The 12733-nt window shown below is 39.8% G+C and overlaps 1 protein-coding gene across 2 annotated transcripts in view; it reads left to right on the forward strand.

Moving 5' to 3' along the window:
- pcgf3 (polycomb group ring finger 3) overlaps nucleotides 1-12733 on the forward strand; it is a 72526-nt gene that overhangs the window by 30454 nt on the left and 29339 nt on the right. For both annotated transcript variants that reach the window (XM_080900726.1, XM_080900727.1), the window contains exon 2: nucleotides 11579-11688. In XM_080900726.1, the coding sequence (XP_080756852.1) occupies nucleotides 11674-11688 (15 nt within the window). In that variant the 5' untranslated portion in view covers nucleotides 11579-11673. The remainder of the gene's footprint in view (nucleotides 1-11578; nucleotides 11689-12733) is intronic.

Consider the following 12733-nt stretch of genomic DNA (forward strand, 5'->3'; position numbering starts at 1 on the left):
TTGTCCTCTTAAAATAAAAAAAATAAAAAATAAAAAAAAAGGTCAGCCAATCCAAACTAAGTAGGGCAGAGCCGAACCAATCACAGCCGCAGCGTCACGTCGCGTGACTTGTTAGGTACAGCACAAGTGCCAAGCCGCACGTGTGTTTGTTTGGGAAGCAGCCAGCGGGTAATGGAGGAAATGAGTGTGCCGACTAGAAAAATCAACCGAGCGTGACCGAAGAGAAAACAGATGATGGTTCCAACGCCGGAGAGATTGTCGAACGGAAGAGCCATAGAAGTTCCGTAGTGTGAAGGTATTTCGGCTATTTCAAGTCTGACAAAAAACAGAGTAGCGTGCACTGTAAATTGTGCCGAAAGCAAGTCTGGAAATACAATAAACTGGTGCATGCGTCACACTGTGCGCCACGTTATTGTTTCGGTGAAATGAATTTCTACAATACTGTTAATTCTACTCTCTGCAGTGTTTAAATGCTTACATATACACACAGTTACTGTCCGTCCACACATACGACTCTGTTCTGCTTCTATGCCGCAGCTTTGTTTACTTTTTCCCACCGAGGCTTCTAGACTTCTGATTGGCCAACATTTCTGCACGGTTAGGAATCTAGCGCCACCTGCTGCTTTGGCATGTTCATAGCAGCGTTTTCCTTCATTTCTGCCTTTATGTGTGGACGGGATTATTTTTTAAAACGAAAACGGAAAATCTCCGTTTTCAAAAATACCCGTGTACGTGTGGACGTAGCCTCAGTCTCTGACTGGAAGCGCTAATTCGTCATTCGGCTTTTGTCAGACTAAAGTAACTGTTAAAAGTGTTTGAAAAGCTAAGCTATACAACAAGAAGAGATTGAGAATTTCCTTTTAGTTCTCAGTTTATTTGATATTGACAAAAGTTAGTCAGTTTTGTCTGTTATTCTGTAAAACAAACTAAGATTTATTTTTAGAATTAATATTTTGTTTCTAAGTGGAATTGACAATTTAGTAGTCTGTTTCGTTTGTTCTCTTTTGAAACTTAAACGCTTTAGCGGCTGCCTTTTGTGTAGTTTGCAATATTTGCCTTTATTTATCTGAAAAAGTCTCATGTTCCTTAAGTACATCTACCCTGTTGAACTTATTATGAGAAATAAATATTTAAATAAAAACAAGCTGCTGATTATTTCACATTTTACTTGTGAGCAACGGCACATTTAAATCTTACAAATATAGTTATTTGGCTTATATCGTGATAGATATCGTTATCGCCTGAAATGAAAAAAACATATCGTGATATGAAAAAATCTCATATCGCCCAGCTCTACTTGGCTGCATTGCTGAGTGTGAATTGCATTATAATAGTGGCTCAAAATCAATGAGTGCGCTGGAAGCTGTAAAGCTGCTGTGGGGAGGAAGAAATGTCTTGTTGCAATTTAAAACAACGACAACAAAAAAAAATCCGTGTGTGTAGATAAGAAAACAATGATTTATCCCAAAGAGGGGATAAAATTACATTTTTTACTAGTGACTTTGTTAAGGAAAGCCATTAAAGTCAAATAGATTCATCAAGTTTGCAGCGATGATTATTAATTACCTTATTGAAGCAACTAGTTTATCCCATCTGTCCAGAGCAACTGGTTTTAAAACTGCATCCACTAATACTCATCAGCTGGGCTGGGTGATTAATCAGATTTTATTTTCAGTTATGATTTTTCGCTTCCAGTAATCTTGAAAACAATATAATCGGGATGAAATGATTGTCCTTTTAACTTTTTATTACTACTCGGATCAAGTGCACCCCTTTCCCTAGAAGACCTCCCTGAAGCTCAAACTAACTTGCTGCTTAGTTCAGTTGAATCCAGGATGACATAAAAAGAGCTTTTGTTGGACAAGAAATATCTGGAGGAAGTAAAATCATGAGATTTTTCGTAGATTTTACTGCATGCCCGCTGCATGATCTCTCTGAGTCTTTTGGGTTTTTCACTTGGGGACTGTTGGTTGTTGGGCTTTCTGTGGCTTTCTGTAACTTGTCCAATAGTTGCCATGCAGACAGCCCCACACTTCACTGGTGCCTAGATCTCTCTTTTTTCTTTCTCTCTTTCTTTCTTTTTCTTTCTCTTTTTTATTTAGATGAGCTTTGTTTTGTTTGTTTTGTTTCTTTACTTGCCTTAGAAAACCTAGCTTATCTGTCCCCCCCGACCATTTGCTGTAGTGTTTGGGAATTGTCTTTGTCCCACTCAGAAAATTCATCGAAGTATTTAGAGTCATGGTTTGCATTCTGAAAGAAAATTGTTCCCCTTATTACCTGGTTCCACATGAGCAGTTGGTGTGTTGTTTCTGAAACCCTCTGCAGATATTACACTAAGCTTTTGGAAACAGCGATGCAGCAGTAGACTGAGGATCACCCATTGTCATTGTGGTCACAACCAACGCCACTCGAATTTGAAATGCTGTGTCATAACACAGCTTTTCTCTGTGGTCTAGAGGTTGTTCAAAAGTAGCAGGAAAAATATTTCTCAACCTTTGACTCTTTTAATTTGATGGTCAGATCTGATTTGTTACTTTTACTGAGTAAGAATTGAAGATTTGCTGGTAGTAAACACATTTTAATGTCCAAAATAATGCTGTCAAAGGAAAGAAATACCCCTTTCTTTGCTAAAAGTTCTATTTTCACTGCTAATCCCCTCTTCACATTATTTTCATGCAGCCACTGAAATCATCAAGGCCTTAATGGGCCTAGCAACCAGTTGACCGACCTATCCGTCCTGTTGTTCTGGTGTGTTTGGAGTGGTTCGCTTAATTCCTGGCTTTTGGGTAGTTTTTGGCCAGATGTTGGCTGTATCGCTATGCAGGTTTCCACAAAGATGTGGTTTAAGTGCCTTGTTACTTATTTATTAATTTTACTTATTATTTTATTGAATAGTCTCCCAGTAGGTCACACTATGAGTTTTAAAACCATTTCTTATGATCTGTATGTCGACGACATTCTGCTGTACCGTTCTGTAAACCCAAACTGGATAATGGTTAGTTAATGGTTAGATAGTAAATAGCAGTGTGCCTGATTATCATTGATGCTCACATTAAATCTGACCTGCTCTCATTTTTTACAATTTAAAAAAAATAAATAAATAAAAATTGCAATTGCAAAATTGCAGACAGTTGTCTCAAAGAGTGAACTGGCGATGCCCATCATGTCTTCATCTCTTCCCACTTAAGTTATTGTAATGCACTATTTTCTTGTCTGTCTAGAGCATCAAGTAATCGCCTTCAATTTGTCCAAAATGGAAGATTTTTAACTCTCAAACTTTCTCTTATCACCCCCCCCCCCCCGCCCCCGCCCCCCCCTTTAAGCGTCTGCAGTGGTTTCTGCTCAGGTTTAGATGTAAGGTTAAAATCTTGGAACTTGCTTTTATTACCTTAGGAATTGACTAGTGGGTGTTTTTGACTGCAAAACCCATCTCACAAGGGCACAAGTCCACTGCGAGATGTCTCATGGTGCAACCCGAGCGACATGAGTGCTTCTCCACAGGGAGAAGGATGGAGAGCTGAAGCCAAACAAAAGCTAAAGCAGGCAGGTGATCTAGAAACAAAAGCTCCAGGCAACCTTTAAGAGCCTGACTTAATCTACTTGCATCTTTTTGAATAGTGTGAGTGAGTCTGGGTTTTTAGGAAAGAGTTGCACATGATTTATAATGCCTGGCAACAGTAATATCACTAAAGTGAATGAATGCAAACAAGAAAATCGTTCCATATATCTGTGTATATTTTTGAAATCGTTCTAAAAACATGTTTAGTTTGGATCATTTATGATGGTCGTCTTCCTCCTGACTCTGCTCAAATTATTCATTCACCACATGACATAAAGGTGGCACTTGGCAGACTGTAACAAGTAACCTGCTGCAGTGAAATGTCATTTGGTCGGCTCAGTTTGTTTCTCTCAAGGGTCAAGAGGGTCAAAAAAAAAACCTCTGACCTTCACCGAAAGTCGGCACACTGAAATTTCACCTGCATTGCTATTTCTGCCCCTTTGAGGCAGCTGGCTTTGCTTACAAGTTGTTACACAACAGCTCCAAAGATATGAAATGACTCCCTGAAATGTTTTGAATTGACTGTATTTTGCCTAGAGGAACAAATTTAAATTTAAGGAGCTTTAAAAAATATGTTTTGACATGAATTATAGGCGATGAAACTATATTTTGACAGTAATGTCTCTGTGGTGAGCTAAACATGCTTTTCAGACAGGCTCAAAGTCTTTCACCTCATTTTTCTCCTTTGTCTCATAACGCTCTCCTTGCCTCCCCTTCAGCTTCGCTTTCCCTCAGGGTAGGTTTACCTTGCAGTGTAAAGACCTCTGGGAGTGTGGTCTTTCTTTGAATAAATCTTTGTTTGTGGCGCCTCCTCACAGGAGATGTTCTTACATGTTTGAGATTTATCATCAGAGATCATTTAAAATTGATCTCTGATAAAGACTGGAAGTGAACATACGAAGATGCCTTCATCGCAACAATACCTTTTTATTTAAGCTATAGATGAATATCGCCAGCACAAATTAAAACTGTTGCCTTGACGTCTGTTTTCAAGGGGGAGAAACAGTGCTGTGATCAGCCTCATGTGGTCGTTTCTGTGGCTAATGAAAAACCAGAGCGACTGGTTTCAGGAGAGCGCCGTTGGCGTGAATGTGAGTTTCTTGTGGCAAAAAGTTTCTGTTGGACAGGTTTGAGTGGGAGGCTGTGATGATGTTGATGGTCTCACCGTGAAGCACTCCAAAAAGAAAATAAGAGTGGGAACGGAGCCACATAATTTGCTACTTTTACTTTCATCTCACGTTCTTACTCAGTATCAGAGTTTCTTTAAGTAACAGAAGTGATTTCTACATAAAGAAAGATTTAGACTAACTATCATCTGTCATTTTAGTTGTTTCAGTCATTTTTTTGTTTTTTAAAGATGAACTTTCTCAGATGTGATTGATGTTTCTTTGATTGATGTTTTTTTTAACTGTTTTTAAAATAAATTAGACAAACAGGCCTTTTCCACGAGTACTTTTAGTTTTAGGGTTTTCCATCAGGTGGTAGCACCTGGTACCGGGTACTTTTTAATACCTACTCAGACGGGGTTCTAAGCAATCTGAGGTGATCTGAAAAAGTGACACCAGCAGATTGCATGCCACCAATTGATGAGTCATAAGGGCGACTCCTTCATGAAAAATCAATACTGTCATATTTGAATTTGGCCAGTTCCACAAAAACCAACATTATGGTCGCCGAGTCTGACAAAAAGCCGTGCACCGAGCAGCAGCTATACCACCTCCATTGTTGTGTTTTGTTTGTGTCCCATACAAATGACGTCATGGGGCGTGCATCACGTGGTACTGAATTCTAATGGATCTATTCTATTCAGTTTTATTTATACAGCGCCAAATCACAAAAACAGTTGCCTCAAGGTTCTTTATATTGTAAGGTAGACCCTACAATAATACATAGAGAGGAAAAACCCAACAATTATATGACCCCTATGAGCAAGCACTTTAGTAATAGCGGGAAGGAAAAATTCCCTTTTGAGAGGAAGAAACCTCAGGCAGAACCAGATTGGGCGATTGGTGTAAGAGATTTCATTTTTAGTATTCTGAGATGCTGTATGAGCCAATACATTTATAAAATAGACAACTTTTTGAGCCCTGATGTGTTAAATTTAAAGTGCCAAAACATTTGAAGTCTTAAACGGTGTACCTAGTCTTGTCTGGTGAAGCACTTTTTGTTGCTGGGCTGAGACATCTGTGCACCGCAGCCTCTTGCAAATTGCATGTGGGGTCGTTTGACTGACAGCAGGAGAAAATAAAAGTGGGTAAGAGCAAAAAGTGCAATATTGGAAGTTATTTTCACATCTCTTTGTGAAAAGGCAGCAGGAACTTTGATGTGGCAAATCACAAGAACAATTACAGACTTCAGGAAATGAAGTTTGTAGATAAAATGCTGCCAAAGGAACAATTTCCCCCTGGTTAGCCTCTGTTGTTGTATTGTTTTACCTAAAAGTGGGATATCGTATGGCTCTTTGTGATTCTAGCAAATATAATGTGCACATAAGCCTTTCAATATGACGGACAGAAAAAGTTATTTACTTTTCTCCTGGCAAAAAGGAAGCTGTTATTATTTGTGTTTGTATCTACTGTGAATGTGTTGAAGCAGACTTTCTACACTATGAACAGATTACCGCTCTGAATCACTACTTCATGACTTCAGAATAATGAGGGTGAAGAAAAACTAAGTGAAGTTTGTTCTTTTTCAATACAGGTTAAGGGTTGAATGTCAAGCAGTCAGGAAAAGCTTTCAGAGCATCATTTAGGGATACACCGCAGATATTTGGCTCATATCCGCCTGTTTATGCCTAAATAAAGCTAAAAGGAGTATAGTGATGAAGGAAGCCAACAGCAAAGAGTTGGCAATTAGGAGGCATTTCACACCTCTGATACCAACAGCTTTTCTTGGTATGTTTGCAGTATATTTATTTATTCATTAAATTTAAACACAAACTGTGGTCATAGTGAGTCTTTCTGTGTTGGTGTTTCTTGCTCTCACTTTAGGGTTGTTGTAAAACAGGGCCTATAGTTTGTTGTGGACTCAGACCAGTTATTCCTGCTATACTTCTTTGAGGACTGCCATGGTTGGTACGCTGTAGCGGTCAGTAAAACCTGGCAGGCATGCACAGAATCCTACTTTCACTACCTGATGACAACATTTTTGTCACTAAGACCTAGGGCTGAACGATTATGGAAAATAATCTAATTGCGATTTTTTGCCCCAATATTGCGATTGCGATGCGATATGCGATTATTTTTTAAGGTCTTTGTCTTCTGTATTATTAAACAAAGACAAGCAATACATCATATAGTATGGCCAATACTATATTACATTAATTTTAAACTGTTCTTTCCTGGAAGACAGACCTCTGTTATGATGACATGAGGTGATGCATGAATTGATGACTGACATTTTTATTTAACTTCTTCAATCACAACAGTATATTTGAACATACACAATAGTTTATTTTTAGCTTACAAACATCTGAGCATAAAGTGCTGACAAGGAACCCTGGTGTAAACATTAAAATGAAAGTCAGTACAATGTGCAGATTGCAGAAATATACATAAACAAAATCAGTGGCTTTACCACACTCAGTTTTTCGACATCTGTGAACTACTAGACAGTCATTCAATTAAAAAATAATATTAAATAAATAAAACTAATAAATAAAAAATACACACATCTTACTGATCTCTGCAGTCAGTAACATTACACATAAAGTGCAAACATAATAGCAATTGTATAAACACACACACAAACACGCCTTTAAAGTTTAAAGGCGTGAAATTGGACGGTCTAGCCTTCTGAATCAGAAGGCTAGTTCTGATTAGCGTCACCGCTGTCTCGGTGGAGTTTAATAAACTCGGCCGTCTGCTTCTTGCTATCTAAAATATAACCAGACACTGGCGTAAATTCTCGACTGTCTCATACTTCTGTTTAATAAGTTTTCTGTTTGACGTTTAGTCAGCTGTGTGAAAACCAAGGAGGAACCCACCCGGGGGATTAATAAAGTTTTATTTTATCTAATCTAATAACTTTAATCTCAGCCAAACCGATTTACTCACGAACAAACAAAACACTGAAAAAAGCCCAACAATAACATTTTTAGGTTGTCTAAGTGACTTATATATTACGTTTAACCCGAGCAGCGAAACTCCGCGGTGATCTGAAAATGATGTGCCGGGAGTTATGCCGTTCTCGGCCGCATCAGTAACCCTCGAGCTCCCGGCTAGCTGTCGAGCTCGTGGGTAGCAGACGCCTCTGAAAACGTCGAAGCACTTTTGCAAATATGGGATATCTTGATAAACCGAGCAGATATTTGATGTTTACACAACTACTTTCTCGCCTGAAAATATGTTAAAAGTTTATTTTGTGACCCAGAAAGATTAGTATGAGTAATTTTAAAACTTAGTAGCGGCCGCCATTGCTGGAAACTGGAGTTTGGCTGGGCCGCGCTATGAATTCTGGGATATGGTAGTAATTTGGACAGCCTTATAATCGCAGTATAATCGCAGCCTTTGCGGTTAGAAAATTGCACTTGATCATGTCGCGATATTATCGCAAATGCGATATATCGTTCAGCCCTACTAAGACCCCGTGGAGCCCAGCAGATTTGCTCATAACCCTTGTCGGGAAGCATTGCAAGCACAATGCTGTATTGTGCTTGCAGTAATCTTAATGTGGTAATGTCAGCTTGATTTTTTTGATTATTTCACTTCACCAGTCAGATTCACTCCACGTGAGATTTATGTGTGAGGACACATTGGAGTGAAACTGAGATGCAGGAAAGCTGAAATGAAACTATATTGCAAATAATTTAGGAGAATCACATTATACCTGCTGGCTGGGTAGAACCTTTCTATTTCTTTGCATATTCTCCTTGTGCCTGTGTGGGTTCTCTCCAGGTACTCTGGCCTCCTCCCAAGTCCAAGACATTAGCCTAACTGGTGACTTTAAATTGGCTTCAGGGGTGAGCAGTTGTTGCTCTGAGTACTAAATGGACTGGCGACCTGTCCAGGGTGTAACATATGTGTATCGCCCAATGTGACCTACAGCTCACCAAATTACCCCTGGTATCAGATTGTTACTGTGTTGCCAGATGCCTGTAGTGTGGCACTAATTAATAAAGCTGATGCTTCGTTCAAACCGAACACCACTGGTGCACACACTGAAACAATGACGCGGTGAATAAATGCATAATTCAGCGGGCAATGTGAAATGATGGTATCAGATTGTAAGTCACTGTGATTCCCACCTCTGCTGCTGACAGGTGAGACGGGCAGGAAATGAGCTGAGACACAGAGGAGACTGAAATGCATCAGAGACCTTTCATGAATTTGATAATGGTAGTTGCAATTAAAAGCTGTGTGTCTTACCCACTTGTCCTCCAGGATGCTGCTTTTATCTGATAGTTGACAATGGTGGAAGTGTCTCTAATATAATGGTAGAAGCGCTGTGCCTTTTGTGCTGCTTTCTGCAGCTTTTAAATAGCTGGTATCCTTAAATGACCCTGAATGCAGCGGCCTCAAGTTGGCACTGAACTGAGCTGAGCTCAGTTGTGGTTTGTTTTGTGGTACGCTTTATATATACTGTATATTTCATCTCTATTCCATCCCACAGACAGACATAGATGGTCAAATATGATTTCAAAGCAAAGCTCTGACAGCCTGAAGGTATTTTTTCCCCTATGCTGTCCAAATAAAGACGTGATCTCAGAACAGCGTGTTCATAAAGAATACAGATGCGTGTTCTTCCAATACGATGTGGAAGACTGACTTTGCTACAGGTTTGTAATTGTTTTGTTTAGAGGTTGCAAACTAATCTCACATGCACGCTGCAGTGCCAGAAGTTTGTGGACACTTCCTCTTCTGTTTTTAATCAGTTATGTCTTGATGCTTCAGCATACTAGAGCTGCTATGGGCCAATAATTGTTAAGTTTTAAATACCTAATTAGTCACTTAAGGTAAAGCAAGAAATGACAAATTTTAGAAAGTGTCGGCAGTGCGCATTCGGCTACAAAGAAGCAGTTTTTATCGGGCTTGTGTGGAAGAAATGACCAACACTACATCCAACACCTCTGGGAACATGATGGTTCAAAACTGGCAGGAAGCCTGTAATGTTATATAACATTACATTAAAGTGAGAGTCTCTTATGTTGAAATGTAAAGTTCAGGTGTACAAATGTGTATTTCAAAGCAGCTGACATGCCTCAAGGAGAGTTTTATTCCTATGTGTTTATTATTGGACTCAAAATGGGACAAATGAGCCTCATTTATCTGATAACGTTGCATGATGGAGACACTCAGTCAGTCTTTCTGCTGAACAATTTGTTTTAGCTCCCTACTGCATCCCTTTAAATCAGCGTTGGGCAATTAATTTTCCCAGAGGCTGCATGAGAAACTAGGACTAGGGCTCCACCAATAATCTGAACTCAATTCTGCTTAATATATATCTCTTCATAAATTGGTGCCGGCAAGGCCAGGATTATAATTTCCGTATCCACGGAGCAGTAGGGACTGTGGGATGCAAATTTCATCGTCAGATGTTTGCATGCCTGTCTCTATAGGCATGTATAGTATTACAGGAAGGACTACTAGGCCCTCGGGTCTGCAACAGAGTATAGTTGAGTCCCAATATAACTATAACCCACACCTGCCTTTAAGCCATCATTCTCCTAATTGGCTGCCCTTGAACTTGAAGCTGCAGCAATTTTTCTGAGAAAACCATATAAAGGATATCTTCACTCTGACGTAATAGACGAACAAAGAAGAAGAACAAAATGTCATGAACATGGTGTTTACAGCAGTCTTAAGTTTAAGCTTTTGGCTCACAGAGTTTATCGGTACCTCTACTGACCTAACTATTAAGTCTGAGCATCCACCACAGGAGTAGATACACAAGGCGCTGGTGGATTTTTACATTTAAAAGTCATCCACATATTGTGCCAAATGATGAGGCTAGGGTAAAATGATGTTTCATGCTGGTTCCTTTTTAAGCTCATTTCTATTTTTATTTTTATTTTTTATTTTTTAAAGCTATTTTTATGTGTGTTCCCGGTGGGGGTCATCTCAGGCTTTGGAAACTCTGAACTCAACCCAACGTCTGAAGAAATATCAAAGATTACATCACAGAAAGGTTGCTGGATGTCATGTGACTGTAACATGTGTGTGAATCTCATCGACGTGCTGCCGATCTGTAACAGGCCGCCATACAGTGTGTGTGTGTGTCCTCAGCAACCGTCGCCGCATGTCATCTCTGTCGACTAACTGGGCTAATTTCATGGTCTGATGAGCAGACAGAGGAAGGCTGGCAGACTCACCGTTGAAGGCAGTTTCTTTTGAAGCTGTGAGTGTGTATGTGTGTGTTAGGGGTGGTGTGTGTTCGCCCATCGTGACTGGTGTGGTTGGACTCCTACAATTAGGTGATGAATCACACAGCGGCGGCAGAGCCAGTCACTGCAGCATGGCCGCTTTCCCTGTGTGGAGGACGACGGTGACGTTCACGAACGCTGTGCAATGTTAAACTAAAGCGGGGTTTCAGTCAATCCTGCTGTGTGTGTGTGTGTGTGTGTGTGTGTGTGTGTGTTCCCTCTGGCCGAGCAGTCGTTGTGGCGTGTGGGTGGTACTGAGATGTGTAGTTTTCCAGAGTGTTTTGACTGTGGGTGGCTTTCTTTCTTTGGTTTTTCAGTAAACCACAACCAAATATAAAGCTGTTATTTTAATAATTAAAAATCTAAATAATTATTAGGCTAAATATCTGGTACTCTGGCTCTATGATTATGCAGAGCAGCTCAAGTTAACAGAAGGACGGATGCTTAAAATCTGACAGCAGATTTAGAGACCTGTAGGAACCACAGCCGTGCTGGTAGATGGTTGATATTTTATTCACAGTTTTTTCATATATAAAACACTGATGATCTTTTAAACCATCAAAATCAGGTGAATTGATTCACAGATATTAAAGCAAGGCCCTGTTGCTATAATTACTTATTATTTACAATATTAAATCTGCTTCTTTCTGTGTTTGTAGGCTTTGATAAGAGGCTCTTCAGGATGAGCAGCTAACACTGACTGCCGCACAACCACAGGAAGAGACGTGGCTGCTGCACCACCCACAGTTGACGCATGGCGGTATTAGGGGTAAGAATCGCTCTGTGAGGTTTATCGGTGCTTGAAGAAGTTAGAATGTTTTCACAATAACAGGAAGCATCTTTTCCTTTCATCTTTTCAGTTTCTGTTTATGTATAACCTGTGATATTAACTGTCCTCTAAAAACGTTCTGTTTTGGTGTTATGATTCATAACAATGGTGAAATAATTGTTGAGCATTTGAGTGGTTTTCAAACATTTTATGTCCAAGGGAGACCGAAGAATGAGCCAAAATTTCAAGGGACGCTTATTGACATGTTTACAGAAAATAGCCTTCATTTGATTAAAATATCATAATTTCTTCTTTGAGCTATATACAGCAGTATGGTTTAAAAAAATGTACAGCTTTACTGCTAATAGGCAAGCAGCAGACACATAAGTTTGATTAACTCATCGTCAGCGAGTGTGACCTCTAACCCCAGGTTGCTCTCCGATGCATCCATCAGAGTGTGAATGTGTGTATGAATGTTAGTTAGACAGCACTAAAAACGCAGAAAAGTGCTTGTGTGAATGGGAATGAACGAGTTGTGTAAAGCGCTTTGAGCGTTCAGATAGAGAGCTATATAAGAACCAGTCCATTTACCATTTACTTTAACAAAAGCACATGTTAAATTAACTCGCAAAATTCTTCCCATGAGCGGATGTCCCAGCAAATTTCCCCCCACGGTCTGACTGTGCATTGCTCAGAGAAACTAGGAAAAAAATGGAGAGCTACATCTCAGACTGTACAGGCCTTGGTATCCTCCTAAAGGTTGAAGCAGATGACGGTACGATTGGAAAAAGTCTGAACAAGTATTGAAGGTCTGAAAGGAAAGCCTCTTCTCTCTAAAAAGAAAATGACAGTACGGCTTAGGTTTGCAAAGCTGAATTTGAACAAACTACAAGACTTCTGGACCAAAGTGGAGACGTTTGTCCATGATGCACAAAACCAAAGACATCATATCAGCACAAAGACACACCAGTCGTCTGCACGATGAGAGGGCTGAGGATTTGGGCACCTTGCAGTTATTGAGTCAACTTTGAACTCCTGTGTGTAC

This window comes from Rhamphochromis sp. 'chilingali' (assembly GCF_963969265.1).
Source record: "Rhamphochromis sp. 'chilingali' genome assembly, chromosome: 13".
Classification (NCBI taxonomy): Eukaryota; Metazoa; Chordata; class Actinopteri; order Cichliformes; family Cichlidae; genus Rhamphochromis; species Rhamphochromis sp. 'chilingali'.